Source organism: Calidris pugnax, unplaced genomic scaffold (assembly GCF_001431845.1).
Source record: "Calidris pugnax isolate Ruff unplaced genomic scaffold, ASM143184v1 scaffold34, whole genome shotgun sequence".
NCBI lineage: Eukaryota > Metazoa > Chordata > Aves > Charadriiformes > Scolopacidae > Calidris > Calidris pugnax.
The window spans coordinates 2,436,180-2,453,163 of NW_015090771.1; the positions used below are offsets into that span (position 1 = coordinate 2,436,180).

Below are 16,984 nucleotides of genomic sequence, written 5' to 3' on the forward strand. Positions count from 1 at the left end.
ACCCACCCACCCCAGGCTTAAAGGACAATTATCACTAAGCAGAAAAGAAACAGAGAAGAAAGTTTCCCTTGAATAGTCACAAACTAACCCACAGCTTTGCTTTAGATGTCCTTCTATCCTGATTACTATTACTTTTTTCAGGAATGTTCTCACATTTATAGTTTACTAACAAACATCAATAGAAAGAAATAATGTCAAAGGTGAATAAGAACTCGATGTCTTTGCATTTAAGTCCATACATGCATCTGCAAGAATGTCAAAAGCACTAATTTCAGCTCTTACCAAGTCCCATTTAACCAATGCTGTTCAAATCCTGAATTTCTTGGGAAGAACTATTCCCAAACTTAAATAAAAAGTTTGATAAAACTGTGAGGGGAAATAAAAAAAGAAGGTACCTGTGTGTGGAAAATCTCAAATTTTACTTACCCTGCCGAGCAACAGGTAGTGAGTTTTCCAATGATGGCACCTTTAATTCAAAATTAAGTTCTAATTTTCAACCAGAAATGTAGTTCCTACCCCTTTTTAAAAGCAACACATTCAGTCTCTAACTTAGAAGAACAGAAATAAGCAAAATACACAGGCTTTGGAGAATAAAATCAAGACATTTTGGGGTTTCCTAGTTGTGGGTGAAACCGAGACTCAAATAAACCAAACTCAAATTTACCTGAAAACAAGGCAAACCTGGAGAAAAAAAGGCTCAATTATTTAAGTAGTGCCACAAACTTCAAGCAAACATTTATACTTCAAAACCCAAACAAGTTCATGTACAGAAACACATTCAAAGTAGGAACATTCACCTGTAGAAGTACGAGCACCCCCTGACTGTGTTGTGAGTGAAGTGTTCCTGAGTCTTCTCGTTTCCAAAGTCCTCCAACGGGTCTGACCACAGGATGTCACACATAGGTCCATATGCAGGTGGTTCCTTGAATCGATCTAACTAAGAAAAATAGGAGACAAAGAAATACTAACTTCTTTCAACTATGTATCACAGAAATGCTGATTGTAAACTAAGTAAATATTAACTAGTGAAGTTACAATTTTTCATTCCGTGGGTTGGAAAACAAAGACCCAAAGCAATCTATTTTTCAGCTTTGAGTTGCTCTCAGCTTTAAAGCAATGGATTTTGAACAACAGTATAACACTCCTTGCACTCCTTGCTAGCACTGACAAAGAGAAGAAGGAACAGATATAACTGAAAAATAAGAGATATAGTGGATTCCTATTCTACATGAATTTTTGTGTGCATTTTTTTCCTTTTTTCTGCTGTTTTATGCAAGCATTTCATTGGACGAGAAGATGCTATTCCTGTATTTCATCATTTTTTCAAACATCAAAGCACTCGATTTCTTTGAGTGAAGCATTTCAATAAAAAAATAAAAAACCCCACCAAGTTATTTCAAAGCAATTCCCATTTTTATTTAAATGCATTTTCACAAAAAATTGCATTTAAGTACCAAGAAAACACCTCTGCATTATGGTATCTTGCCATGACATTCTTGTTGCTCTCAAACTTAACCTTATGCTTGTTTATATAAGCAGCTAAAAACTCCTCTTTCTGCCTAACTATTGGTATTAAAAAAATAAAATTATATAGAACCATACTGCAAATAAGACAAAGCACAGGAAAATAGGGAAATAGTAAAAATTGGTATTCTTCTGCAAGAACTCTTTAATATAAAAACACCCCTTCTAAAGATGGGTGTATGAATCAGGCTCGCAGCCCAAAACATCCTCTACTCTGACCAGAAAGATCAAGTAATGTTTTAGTAGTCTACCTAACTCACCCTTTTCCCCCCCCAAAAAAAATTCAAAGAATCGGGGTTTTATATTTTCAACACTCAGTTAAAAAATTGCAGTAAGAGACCTCTGCAACTTTACCTTTGCATCCTCGTCATAAAATATTCATAGCATACCTATACTTCTAATTTATTTCAGTCTTCTACCATTTAATGCTTTTGTAACTATAATTCATTTAAATCAAATAACAATTCATAAGTATGCAAAACCAATTCCTGCTGATTGTCAAAGATTAATAAACCTGCCAGTTGTTGGTGGTGGAAAAGTTAAGATGTTAATGACACTAACGTAGAATCTGAGAGTTAAAAAATTTCACTCTGCCATTACATTGTTGCAAAGCCAGCTAATTTTCAGGCAGCAAATATTTTTGCTTAATGAGACAGTGAACCTTTGCCTCAGAAACAAAACTTTACATTCAGTAATTCTTAAAAGTACCATTAATATCTTAATCTAATTGCTCTTAAACCAAAACATGTAATTGCTGGCTCAGGGTTTTTTGTTTTGCTTTGTTTTTTTGGGGGTTCCTTTGCCTTTTTTTAACCATATTAATTTCTTAGTAGGGCACAAATTAACCTCAAAATATAATTTATCTTTTAGTAACTTTAAAGTTCAGGAGTATATATTCATGTTTGCAAGTTTCAAAATGCAAGCAAGAAAGAAGGAAGTCTTTTCTGCTGGAAATACTCACAATAAATGGTTTAAATAACTCTTCTTTGAAATATCAACTGAGATCTTTTTTACAAAACACCTGAAAATAATTAATACTTAATAACCTGCAACAACACTGGATTACATGAAGAAAGTGTTTCACGTTGGTCTCTGATTTATCATGAGATTTATAAGAAACTTCTCAAAACACAAGAGTACCACACAAGCATCAATTTACTAAGCCTTGCTTCGACAATTTGCTAGGCACTCAAGTGCAATACTATTAAAAATGTGGCAGGACCTATTGAAAATGAAAGTCTTGATTCTTTTTAAAATAATAATGTTGTTTTGACTATATCCATTGCAAACATACCATGCTTCTTTATTATATGTTTTAAGTATTGTGATTTTTTTCTAGAGAAATTTTTATCTCTTCTCCAAGAAAGCAGAGAATGCCTAAAGAACACAAGAGTACCAACACAAGCATCAATTTACTAGGCACTCAAGTGCAGTACTATTAAAAATGTGGCAGGGCCTATTGAGAATGAAAGTCTTGATTCTTTTTAAAATAATAATGTTGTTTTGACTATATCCATTGCAAACATACCATGCTTCTTTATTATAGGTTTTAAGTATTGTGATTTTTTTCTAGAGAAATTTTTATCTCTTCTCCAAGAAAGCAGAGAATGCCTACAGGGCGCAACAGGGTGCAAGGAATCATGCTTACATTCTGTGAGCAGATAATACTTAAAAGAAACTAATCCTATGTATTCATTCCCCAGGGCGCAAGGAATCATCAGATGGTGTGCTTACATTCTGTGAGCAGATAATACTTAAAAGAAACTAATCCTATGTATTCATTCCCTCCTAAATACTTACATACTTAACACATTTAACTTTTTAGAACACAAAGGTGATAAATCCTTTGTTTTACTGGATGCTGGTGATTTCCTCACCTCGATAAAATAGTAGTGACTGCAGCAATTGCTTTTATGTTCTATTTAAGAAGACCTTTAAAAGGTGATAATGTCAACATGAACGTCAAAACGACATACAAGCATCTTACAGAAATGAACAACAGTGAGAAAGGACTCAAGTTTTAGTTGCTGGTGATTAACTGTTCACTTATGAGGTCTGAGAGCTATTCAGACTTACTTTTCTGATGTCATCTAAGGTGTTGATCTCTGGAGACAAGCCACCATGTACACACAGGAATTGTTGGTTCATCAGAGCAGCCAAGGGAAGGCAGTCAAAGGCATCCATGCAGGCATCATATACGCGTTCTGAATATTTGATTTTACCTTTTAAAGATTAAGACAGTATCAGAGAGTGCCATCAATATTTAAGAAGAAAAAAGAAATTTGGATGCTACTTAATATCTCAGCCTTGCTCTCTCTGCCCTCTCTTGCACTGAGGACTGTACCAAAGCTTGCCTCATGCAAAACATTATTTAGAATTGGAAAAATTCTTCACATTCTGAGGTGAAACTAATAAAAGTTCTGCGAAGTTTATTAATTTTTTCTAAAAACCTGTAAATAAAAACTTTAATATACTATTAGAGTCCACTATGAAATCTATACAGTAAGCCTTAAAAAAATCACCTACTACATTATCGCTCAATATATTCTCTATGAAGTAATCAGAACTTTAGCCTAGTCCCTCATAATTAATTATCTACAGAAATGCCATTATGAAATGAATGAGGTGGTACAATGAAGCTGAAATGTTAATTTACCAATACACATATTAAACTCAGTAAACCATGAAGCCTTTGAGCCAATTAACATTTCCTTTATCCCCAGTGCTAAAAAGGGAACATGGACTTACGGCGATAGCTTCAGCTTACAGAGCCACAGAAAAGAAAAAAGTTTCATTGTGCAGGTGAAGGTCTGCATCTAATGAGCTTTTATGTGTCACTGTATCCTTTCTTGCAAGTCAGAAAAAATTCACATAAAAAGAGCATACCAAAAATATTTGAGCCTACTATTACAGGTTGAATGTGAAAATGCTATACTCAAAAAAGAAAAAACAACCACAAATGAAAAAAAAAACAACCCAAACCCAACCCAAACCCTAAAAATTCCTTGCATTTTTCACCTGCTGCAGATGAGAGCTGGTGAGATGCCACCTCCTCCACTAGTGATCTGTCGTGGAGGTGCCAGAGCTGGCGTGCCCCAGGTTCTGGCTGCCAGGCTGCTGCGTGGGGCTGCAAACCCCATTGGCACCATGGGTCTACTGAGAGCATCTGGGACCAGATGGCCCCTCAGCAGCCCTGGGCTGCTTCCCAGGCCAGGTTGGCAAGCTGGAGTGGCTCAATACCTGTGGCAACAACCCTGGATTTGTACAGGTGGTTGGTCACTACCTGCTGAGAGGGGTCTAAACCCTTCCTTCCTCCACCACTAAGACACCCTCTCCAGCCCCTGCAAGATGACTACCCTCTCGGGGAACAGTGAATACAATTTAAAATTACTGATAGTCAACATGAAAAATACATTCAAAATTACTGATGGTAAACAAATACCAATGACTCACAAAACAACAAATCAAGTTCTTTTTTCAACTGGAGTTAAGAGGAGAAAGGTTATAAGGTAGACTTACATTCTTGCTTAAATGTGAAATACTCTGTTAAATGTCTACATTCATGATTCCCACGAAGTAAAAACAGTGTTTTGGGGTAAAGGATTTTCAAGGCCCACAAGTACAGCACACACTGCGAATCAGAAACAAGAAAGAAAAACATAATTCATAATTAATGACGTAATTCAACCGCTACGTCCCCCACCACAAATAAAAAAAAAAGAAGCAGAAGAAAAACTAAGCTGCATGAGGCATTGATTTTCAACAGGTTAACTTCATTCTTCATACATTACACGCAAACATTTCTCTGTGCTTCATCCTGGACTGGCTGAAATTAGAATCGGCATATTCTCATAAACTTTTAAATTTCCATTAAGTGGTATCTCCCCGTTCGGCTGTGTGCTGCCTTCAGTGGCCCCAGCTATCACAAAGTAATTGCTGGCCATCTCTGAAATGAATTGCCCACTCTCCACCTGGCAGGTTAGGCAGAAACCCACCATGGAAACAGAAGATCTGCATTTTTTGGCTTAAGGAAAAATTGCCCTAGAACAATTTAACCCACACTTCAGGAAATACCTCAGCTTCCAGTATTACACAGTTTGTACATGAACGCTTGTTCATTTTTCACTTAACATTGTTCTGTACAAGCAATCAAGAAAAACAACCCACAAAGATCTTGCATTAAATGAAGTCACCACAAAGCTTCGATAAAGCCTTTTATCTTTCCAGAAAATTTCTATTTAAGATGACATTTCTTCTAGATGTGTTTTTAAAGGTAAAAAAAGAAGACTCAGAGAGGCTAATCTCTGCTCAGACCTCTTAAAACCACCCAATTAAGTCGTTTTGAAAAGAAAACTGACAGAGCAATGATGCCAAAGCATTACAAGACTCTCCACAAATGACTGAATTGCAAACTTTGTGCAGGATGACCCTGATCAGGTACCTGACTGACAAACTCATAGCTCCAAGGAAGCTGATGGAAATAAGACGCCATTCATCCCATGGGATGAGCCCACCATCTGCAAGAACGCTGCACAGACCACAACGGCCTCTTAAAAAACATGAGCTAGAAAACGGTCTGAATGATTTCTCCTCCAACTCTTCCTTTCTTAAATGTCCATGAACTGCAGAGCTGTTGCACGAGACATAAAAAGTGTCAAAACCTCACTTTCATTTGCATCCCCTTCGTTCTGTTGGCAACAATTATTTACTTTATTAACCTCAACAATCAATAGATTGGAAATTCAGAATGTGCTCCTAACCACGGTTTCTGCTTACAGCTAAATCAGCCTTTTTGTCAAGGTAATGCCTCTAAATTTGTGCAGTATAAATTCCCTTCCGCAATACAGAATGTCTTGATAAACAGAATAATTACGTTAATCATGTCTCAACATTTTGATTTCTGTTCCCTCACTTGCCACACAGTCCTCATCTTAAAAGAAGAAAGAAGGATGCAACATTTTAAGTTTTGTGCTCAACTTCACCCTACGCACGGATGGGTATTAATTACATAGCAGAAGGGGTTTCATACGACTCCTCTGTGTCTTGAATTTATAACATGTAAACATTCGGATGCTCTGCCTGCCCTCCATAATTTCTGCTCTTCTGCTGAAAGGGTCTAGAGCCAGGTAAAAAGAGCAGAAAATACAGGCAGCATCCCCCAGGACGTGCAAAATTCATTCTCCCCTTGGAAACACACAGAAGAGCTCCCAGGTCCCGCCACCTCTTCTGCCTCCCAGGTGCTTTTGTCACTGCAGGAAGCAAGAAGAGGCTTCAGAATGCCAGGTAGATCACGCTGACATAATTCAGTGTGAAATTATGATGTTAGGTCACTGGAATTATCTGCTGTGGCCCAAAACAATCACAAATGGTGTGCTTGGGGAAGGTTTGCTGGCATTTGAACACAGAGAGAAGATTTGGCTTTCAAGACTGAAATCCTTCCAATGGAGAAGGATGCCTGGACTTCTCCATGTCACCAGTGCAGTTCCCCATATCTTCAATGATGACTTCGTAATTCCTCCAACAAATTCTTTGAACTTACAGGCTAAAAAAAATTGATGTAAATGTTGTGAGGCAAGAAGCGTAAAGTAACATTTCCATCCATGCAAAGTTCCAGCTTTTCAAGTTGTATCTAAGTTACCCTAGAGATTCTAATCCTGCCAAGGCACCTTATGATTTAGAAAAGCACAATGATTACCGCTTAGACAAAGTGCTTTATTAAAGAAAAAGAGTGGTTTACATTTCCATTATAACTAAGTTTTCCGTTTTCATAAAGCCTTGGCAAGATTGAAATCAGCACTAGGTACTTCAAATACCATCCAGATTTGGGAAGCAGGAAAAATAAGGCTGGAAGTTTTATCTTTTTGGTATTTGGTATTTGCTTACAGGTAGATCTCTTTACATTTGCTTATCATAGATGTATTTTTTTCTTTTTTCAATGCTTCTTTTGAAGCTCTCTTGAGAACCAGGCTGAGAAAATAAAAGAATCAATGCAATCCAGAAAGTTCTGTGTTTCCCTGCCACTATTCAAGTAACGTTAAGCCCACCATTCCCATTTTTTGTTGTTTTCGGTGGTACCATACTGGAGACTTATTTTGTTTAGATAGTTCATTTAATTTTCTCCCTTTTCTTATCAGAACCCAGTGATGTAGTATCATAACAGTAAACAAGAACTAATTAGCAGGTTTTTTTTTCCATGCTAACTAAACAACAAATATGAGGGTGACAATGTTTCATGGCTTTTCAACTTAGGCAGTCATTTACACACCAAAAAAATGTCCAAACAACATATAATGAGCAAACATTCTGGTTTGTCTCTTTTTTGGTTTTTTTTTTAATTATGCTTACGTATCATAATTCTTACTGAAGTCGAAAGAGTTATGACAGTTTTCCCCTGTTGAAAATCTGTTCTTAAAATCTTCAATTATCTGGTTATGCTGCTTCCCAATAGCTAAATTTTAAAATCTCTTTTTTTTTTTTCCCCTCCTCCAACTTTTTCCATCGAGATTATACAACGCGTCAGCTCTGCTGCAACTCTGTGTAAAATGTACAGAAGTGACCTTGCAATCTGGACATCTCTAAAGTATTTTTGGCCTGTCTTATTCTGTAATAAATAAAAAAAGGGTTAGATTTCTCAACTGTCAGCCCTCAAACTTCACCCCTGCTTACTTGCTTAGTATCTTTCAGCTGTTGAAATAGCAGATGTGTGAAGTTTATAACAAAGAGGTAATCTGCCCACCTCCCAGCTCCTATAGCCAAGCTGTTTTCCTGCTGAGGCTCTGGCAGCCTCATCATCAGGAAAGAAAAGGTCTGTGTAATTAAGCACTATGTAAGCCAAAGACACATATTTTCGAAACGGACTCGGGATTTAACTCCACTGCCACATGCTGAATTGGAGCCTCCTCACAATTCGACATTTCGGCTCCCTCCGAAAAGGAAAAAAACAAAAGCCCCAGGCCTCTTGCACACATCTCAAGTAATGGGCTCAAAACACAGAACACTGAAAAACGGTTACTACCGCCACTAGATTGTGACCACAGCGACACCTGTATCAGCACCCTCCCTTCACGGAATCATGGAATTGTTGGAGTTGGAAGGGACCTTCTAGAGATCATCTAGTCCAACTCCCCTGCCAAAGCAGGATTGCCCAGAGCACATCACTCAGGATGGCATCCAGGTGGGTCTTGAAGATCTCCAGAGAAGGGGACTCCATGACCTCCCTGGGCAGCCTGTCCCAGGGCTCTGGCACCTTCACCTGAAAGAAGTTTTTCCTCACATTTGAATGGAACTTCCCATGTTCCAGCTTGAGCCCATTGCCCCTTGCCCTATTGCTGGAAACCACTGAAAAGAGTCCGGCTCCAACATCCTTCAACCCACCCTTTAGATACTTATAAATAAGGTCTCCCCTCAGCCTTCTCTTCTCCAGGCTAAAGAGTCCCAGCTCCTCATAAGGGAGGTGCTCCAATCCCTCAATCATCTTAGTTGCCCTACACTGGACTCTCTCCAGTAGTTCCATGTCTCTCTTCAACTGGGGAGCCCAGAACTGGATGCAGTATTCCAGTTGTGGCTAACACGCACCTCACCTAAATCTTGGCCTTTATCAGGAACAGCGTGGTGAGTGCCCTGTACTGGGCATTGGTGAGGCCCTACCTCAAGTGCTGTGTCCAGTTTTGGGCCCCTTACCACAAAAAAGACATGGAAGTGCTGAAGCGGGCCCAGAGAAGGACAATGAAGCCGGTGAGGGGTCTGGAGAGTAAGTCTTATGAGGAGCCGCTGAGGGAGCTGGGGGTGTTCAGCTCGGAGAAGAGGAGGCTGAGGGGAAACCTTAACGCTCTCCACAACTCCCTGAAAGGAGGGTGTAGCCGGGGGCGGTCGGTCTCTTTTCCTAAGTCACAGGCAACAGAACAAGAGGAAATGGCGTCAAGTTGTGCCAGGGGAGGTTCAAATTGGATATTAGGAAAAATTTTTACAAGGAAAGGATTATTAAGCATTGGTATGGGCTGCCCAAGGAAGTGGTTGAGGTACCATCCCTGGAGGTTTTCAAAAGACAGGTTGATATAGTGCTTAGAGACATGGTTTAGTAATGTGGGGGGTTCTTCCGTATGGTTTTCTTTTGGGGTGTGGTTTTTTTGTTGTTGGTGGTGGTTTTTTGTGGGTTTGGTTTTTTTGGTTTTGTTTTTTTTTTGTTTGGGGGGGGGGCTGGTGTGTTTTTTTTTTTTAACATCAGAGTTAGGTTGATGGTTGGAATACACAATCTTAAAGGTCCCTTCCAACCTAGACAATTCTATGATTCTAATATAAAAAATGCATTACTTTAACTGCACTGAAATCATTATACCAGTATGGTACCTAGCTTTCTAAAATGCAGTAGCTATTCCAATGGAAACCATGTACACTTTTACAAACATGACTGTATTCACACTACTGGTACAACTATTTACTACAGGTGTATTTCAGAGACAAATAAAGATATATTGCCTCTAACCAAAATACTCACAGGAGAGGCAAGTTCCTGTAATTTCTGAACTACCATCCCTTGAGCACGGGGAAAGAAAACTCTGAACACTACTGAAAATAAAGAAAATAAATATATTTGTCTTGACCGCAACCAGGATTTTATTTTTCCCTGACTTTCAAGACAGAAAGTGTGATCTCTTCTCTTAATGCTCTGTTGCAGAAAAGGGACAAAAAGATTGCATCAGCCTTGCATCAACCAGATCTTCAGTGACAACTTACAGTCGCTGCCACAACTTTTTTTGCCAATGTTCTCTTTTTCTACCTGTTTTTTTGTGTGTTTTTAAAACCATTGCTTATGTATATACAGGTTGCATATTAAAAATTTAAAAGGTGACTGCTGTGGAAATAGTCTTCTCATGGAGTAACAGTGAATCCATTTCTCATGGTCAGGGTCTCAGCTGTTTCTAGAATGCTGTTCAAGAACCTCATTCTGATCATTCAACTTCTGTTTATTTTTATTTTAAACATCTGATGAATATTCCCAAGCAGCTTTGAGATCCTGTTTTGGCATCCGCATGGTACTTTAGCAACTCTAGGCTTCAACTATTGCAAGACTCTCTTCCAGCTAGTCTGTCAGCTGATTTTATTAAATTTGATCACCTGCAAAATGTTGCTACTTGCCTTATACTCTTTTCTAGTGTTTAGACCACATTACTCCTAGTTCAGTCCCTGGAAGGACCTCCAAATGTCCAAAAGGGAAGGACATCTTTTTCAACCAAAAAGTGACTAGAAAATTCTTTCTTCTTAAATGTTCCTCTAATTCTTACAGCTAGCACTTCCTAAACAGGTATCCAATTGGTGGCTCCTAGCTTTCCTCATTGGACCTTGTGTCTTGGCCCCAGATGTCTTCTGTGGAGATGGGTCCCATAGAACGTTGGAAGCAGAGTGGTGGGAATGGTGCAAACGACCTTCAAGGCACCATCCCATCTTCTCTCCCCACAGCCAGAAGGGGTTCCTGGCATCTTGGGGGATTCTCTCTGGGAAGGGCTGGCACAGGACCAGGTAAGCTGCCAGGATGGCCCTGACACTAACAGATGATCCAGTCTAGGAATCTAATTCATACAAAAATAATCTGAATTTGCTGAATTACTGAATATTCACGGCTCTAAGGAGAACTGTCCAGCAAAAATGAGGCCTTACAAGATGCAAACTCTTGCTGCAGAGAAACATATTTACTACTATTACAAAGAAGAAAAGGGCAAGGAAATTTAGGATAATTAAGTTATTAGGATTTTCTTTGCTCCAAGAGAAGTGAAAAAAAAACCAATTAACTTCACTGGTAAACTATTTCTGACTAGCCAAAACTACTTTAAATCAAGCTGTTTATTGGGAAACATTAACGCCCCAGAGCAACGGAGGAAACTGAAAGGTGTTTATTCTTCCAATAAAGTCCTAGAAAGTGCATGGAGACTTTGAGAGACGACAAACACAGAGCTTCACCAGCATTCACTTCACTCACAGTTTACTAACACAAATTTATTTATATGTAATTCTTTTCTTGGGAGAGACCAGTTAATAATTTCTAACAGTTCATTGAGTTCAGAAGCATCTCAAGCACCAGATGCTTTTTTAATTGATGCAAGGCCCGATGGTCAAATTCCAGACTCACTCCAAACACCTCACTTTACTGTTGCTAGAAATACCACAAAACCAGTTTGTCCTTCTGGAATTTCGGCCTTTGCATTTGGGAATGAAGATATACAAATGTTTTAAACCTTAAAACACAACTCTGGTTTTATTCATTTTGAACGTTGGTTTAATTCTCCATATCTTAACTATCTGCTCTGTCAAAAATGATTAGTATGTACCTTGTGGTATTCAATTGACATTTAAGCCTGTATGTTTTTATGTGGGATTGAGCAAGAAAATAATTCCAATGGTTCATTTACATAATATTATTAATGCATTATAGTCGGTATTTACTCCGATTGCAATTTTTCCAAGGCTATGATGAAAAGTGGTCTATGTGTATACTCCCCCCTACACCCCATGGCATTTATGTCTGCCTTTCGAAAGAGAGCTTTCAGACTTAGGTAGAGATTAGTCATTCTTCCTTACAACCCATTCCTGCAGAACCAATTATGCTCTAACTATTCTTTAGATTTAAAAATAGCCCTCTGTTTTGATCATTTGGGTTTCTTTTCTCCGTGACCATAAAACTTGTTTGAAAGTGAGAACTGGGGGGTTCCTACTCTGCAGTCAAAACCCTGGACTAGTGCACAAGCACAACAGGGAAACGTTACCAGTTACAGAGCCGAAGAAACAAGTGCACCATTATCAGATATTGCAATTTGCTGAAATTTGCCGTTCCCAGTGAAGAAATACTCAGCCTCTGCCAAAAGGTCAAATGGGAAAGAAGGCGCAGCTATGGCATAAAGATTTGGTCTACGCCAAGAAACCTCATCTCATCCCTTCTACAATTTTGATATTTTTGGTTTTACTTGTTAGTCTCTGCAACACCTTCCTTAGAACTAATTTTCAAGACACAAAACACCCCTCCTCCAAACAGTGGAGCTAACTGTGGTAAGAGCAGAGCACTCACGTGAAGGACTGATCCCTGAGATCAGGAGCTCCGTGGGGCAAGTACTGTCATTTCTGCTGAGTGCTTTACAATACAAATACTTTTCTCTTTTTCCCTCTGCATTATCAAATGCCTTCCACCTACCTTGTGCAATTTCTTCCTCTGTTCTTAATGATAATAGCTTACATTATATAGTACCTTTCATCCAGAAGAATCCCAAATGCTTTGCAGCCCACAGACAAGGATTATCTCGCCCACTGCCAGAACTCAGCTAGGTCTAGGCTCAATGGTGTCACATTTACACTCAATATCACACAGCAACTGAAGGGATTTTTTTTTTTTTTTTTAAAAGCTTATATTACTTGTGATGAGCACCATGGACCACCTACTTAATTCTTTTGGAAAGACCCCCAAACTGCAATAGTCTCGTGTCTATACATAGCAGAAAGAGGAGCCAACAGATGGATGGAATACTGATCACTGTGTGCCTGACATGGTAGAAATATGCATTGAGATCAGGCTAGGACTGCTTACCACCACGATGTCTTCAACACCAAGTACTGCCAAGAGCTGGTGCCTGCTGGATGTAATCAGGGCCCCCTCTCCACCAAAAGCACACCCCCCCCCAACATGCCAAGTTGCATTCTTCACCATTTTCCTTTCCTTGTCACTACTTATTGTGCTGAGTTCATGCCTGAATGCGTAGCTCTACATCTAAATACACTTATGAAACCAAAAACTGCCTTTCCTTTCAAAGGCATTCTTTAATCAAGGTGACAGGTGGGGGGAATCAGTTATGTGACCAAAAAAAGCAGTGATTTGAGAACCTTACATACGAAAAAGAATAATATAAGCAACAGCTCAGATATTTCCTTGGTGCTGGCAGAAGCCAGTACAGCTTCCAGTGGAAGAAGTAGCATTCCAGAATGGAAAAATCAAATTCAGCATAAAATTTGCTAACTATGTATGCGCATGTTGCTAAATGAGGAATTTTAAGGGGCTTATTCCCCACCCATAAGTTATTTTGCTTTGTGTTATATTGCTTGCTATTGTCTTTAATTGGCAATAGCCCTGGAGTAGATCTTGGCAAACTGTCAGATGAGCACTTGAAAGCTAAAGCAAATTCACTTGCTCTATTTCTTACATTAAAAACGTAAACAGAAATGAAGACAAAACTCTCCTCTTCCAGATACAACTTGGCTTGGTCAAAGTCTACAGGAGATACGAATGAGGTTATTGCAACTGAAATACAGCAGTTCAAGACTGAGCTGCTCAACAGTTTAAGGCTGTGGAGCCACCCCCTGTGCTCCCAACCTTCCCCAAGTGATCCAGCACGGCAATCCACAGCAATGATTTAGCTCACAGCTCACTGGGGACCAGAGAAGGGAGGAAGCAGGCACATGTAGCTGAAAAAAAATCATGATCAAAGTGCTGACTTCAGTATGAGACTAAATCCTGACTATATCGATTTTTGGCAGGTGGGCGAAAGAACCTTACACTTCTTAAGCTTTTAGAGAATTTGCACTTGGAACTATTTCTATTTGTAAAATGTGCCAAAAGATTCTGTTAACATTTTAAATTAAATTCTAAAATGAACTAATAAAGCAAAAGTAGTTTTACTGAATCTTATTTTTAAGAAACTTCTCTTCATACTACAAATATAACACTGGCAAGATAACGCACTGATCCATTTTAAAAACACAATATAAATAACTCAGCTGCTTGGGATTACAGATTTTTGTATCAGTACGACAAGTATCCTAAGATGTGGTATGCAGAAGTATATGTGTTCTCACATGCTGCCATCATACCTAGTCACAGACACACAACCATGTATCATAGGACCTATATTGCTTCCAATAGTAAATGGGCATTCTCCCCTGACTCAGAGGGAGTTAAAATATGAACTTTTCAGAGAAAGGAGTCAAGCTGTAGCTCAAAAGCTGCTGTAAGGGTTTCTGACTGACCATTCAGTGACTAGATCAGCTACGACCCGGATGAACTAATCCAGATTAGTTTTTATTTGATAATTGTGCAACTCATCATTTGTCAGTTTGCAAAACCAAGCAGCGACACAGAACAGAAGAAACAAACCACTTTGGTTTTTGAGCACTGGAACAAGGGGTTCATGCTTGATATTTAACTTGCTTCTAGTCCGAGGTGGACAAGTTGGACAGGACACTTTCCTTCATAAACCAGCTAAAGATGCTGTCATTTAATCTCCACATTCTGTAGCCTGATACGAGTCTGCACCAAGTCTCAGCATCTTCACCAGGGCACATGTGGAACACTTCTCTCTGGAGAAGTGCCGCATCAAAAGCCAGACACCATGCACTCCTGCATGCCATACCTAAACAGGAGTCATTCCTTCTCCCCAGCACAGCATCACATCTGCTGGCTTTTTGGTCCCATTTACCCCCAAATGTAGTCCTTCCGTTTTCATAAAATTTTGCATCCAGGAGACTCAGATCAAATAAACCTAAATGTAAAGTAAACCGAGTTTTTTATTTATTTTTTCTGTTATGTCTTTCTTCTAATAGCTCATGTCCATTCATCTGATTTAGCCTGTGCAAACCGCAGAGCAGCCTTCTGTGCTATATTTGGATGGCCACTAGTTAGCACCAAGGTCCATTCTCTGTCAGCTTTCCAGCACAGATCTAGTGGGATTTGGCTGGATATCAAGCAAACCTTATGAAAACCCCAACAGCGACATTAACATGAACTTCTTTTGCTCACAAGTGGTATCTGTAATGACCGCCAGTATTCCTGAACCGGTTAAATTATCATGCTAAATATACACAACAGCAGTTTCACAGCCAAAAATAGAAATAAGGAACTTACTTCAATGCTGAAGTACCCTCTGTCCACGTAGTCCCCCAGGAAGAGATACCGTGTGTTGGCAGGAGAACCTCCCACTTCAAACAGTTTCATCAAGTCAAAGAACTGACCATGGATGTCTCCACAAACTAGAAGACAGAAAAAAAAGAAAAAAGAACAATAATCAATATTCAGATTCACCACGGCAAGATCATCTTAGGCACATGCATTCTGAAGTCACTCTTTTTCATAAGAAATGTGTTATGACAATTTTGTGCATCATCCTCTAGTTAAACGACCAGTGAGAGCTGGCAACTGCTCAGCAGAAGCTGTTTTTTTATAATGTGCATCCATCTACATGTGCAAAAGGCTACTAACTAATTAAAGGAGAGCCATCAGGCAAATTTGACCTGTAATTATTTTCATAGGTATGTAAGTATTTTCATATGCCACTAGTTGGACCGATAAATTTCAGACTTCTGGTTTCTGTGCAGAAAAATGGCCTGCTTGCTTTCCCAAAGCATGTCTTACACAAGAGAACACTGACTGTTCATGCTTTAACCTCTAACCTCTTTATTTAACCTCGTGTAATTATGATTTGTTTCACTTCATTGCAATGAAGCCAATCTAACAGGCGGCTGCTCTGGAAAGAGCGGCTCCCACTAAACACGACAGACAGAGCACAAGCGATGTGTGGCCAGGGCTAAGCAGGGACGTCCCTTTTTGTGCCTTGGAGCTAAGAGATTGGCTCAGCTACCTTGGGAAATTGCAGGCTCCATGGTGGGTGATTTTAAAGCATCTGCAGGAAGGTAAGCAATGCTCTTTGAGGCCCCCCATGGAAGCTTAACTAACAGTGCTGTGCCAAAACCTGCTTCCTTTTGCTTTGCTTTGTTTCCTCTACCCAAGGGAGGGGGAGAACCCCGCAGTTTGGGGACAAGCCTGGACCTTTTCTAGCAACAACCTTTAACAAAGAAAATGTTGGCTGTTACTGAGGTTACTTCAGACTAGTTCTCCCTTCAATGATTAAAAAAAAAAAAAAACAAAACAACGATATGCAAACTGGAAGGGGATTATGAAGAAACCAAATAAACCAAAAGTCCAAGATAGACTGCTGTTATCTTGCAACAGCAGCACAGCTTCTTATTTACTGCTAACAGTAAATTCAGAAGACTTCAGATGCTCTCTCTGATGTAATGGATCAAGCTTCTGTATTCAAGCAGTGCTCTTGTTTGAGTTTTTATCTGGAAGTTGATACAGAGGTCTTGCTCTATCACAGATAAACAAACCCCACATTTATCGCATGCCACGGGGAAGCCGAAGTCACATCTCCATGTAGATATAAAGGACTACACAGAACAGCTGCAACACCAAATCCAACAAAGTCGCAACGCAAATAGTGTTCATACATTACTGTCTTTCATCTCAGTCCACTGTCACATCCTATTTTTTACTTGCATCACTTTTTCTCTGAACGTACACACTAGCAATAGGATCAATATAATATTGGCATCCCATTCAAAAACTAAAAACAAACAAAAAAAATCCCCACCCAACCCAAAACCAGTCAAACAACCCCCCTCAGGTACAGAAAAAAACCACTTATGTCCC

At 39.2% G+C, this 16,984-nt stretch overlaps 1 protein-coding gene across 1 annotated transcript in view; it reads right to left on the reverse strand.

Moving 5' to 3' along the window:
* The window catches only part of PPP3CA (protein phosphatase 3, catalytic subunit, alpha isozyme), a 162,401-nt gene that overhangs the window by 74,297 nt on the left and 71,120 nt on the right, over nucleotides 1-16,984 (reverse strand). The window contains exons 3-7 of the mRNA XM_014940397.1: nucleotides 15,401-15,525; nucleotides 5,044-5,155; nucleotides 3,601-3,746; nucleotides 798-937; nucleotides 427-466 (exon numbers count right to left, since the gene is read on the reverse strand). Of these exons, the coding sequence (XP_014795883.1) occupies nucleotides 427-466; nucleotides 798-937; nucleotides 3,601-3,746; nucleotides 5,044-5,155; nucleotides 15,401-15,525 (563 nt within the window). The remainder of the gene's footprint in view (nucleotides 1-426; nucleotides 467-797; nucleotides 938-3,600; nucleotides 3,747-5,043; nucleotides 5,156-15,400; nucleotides 15,526-16,984) is intronic.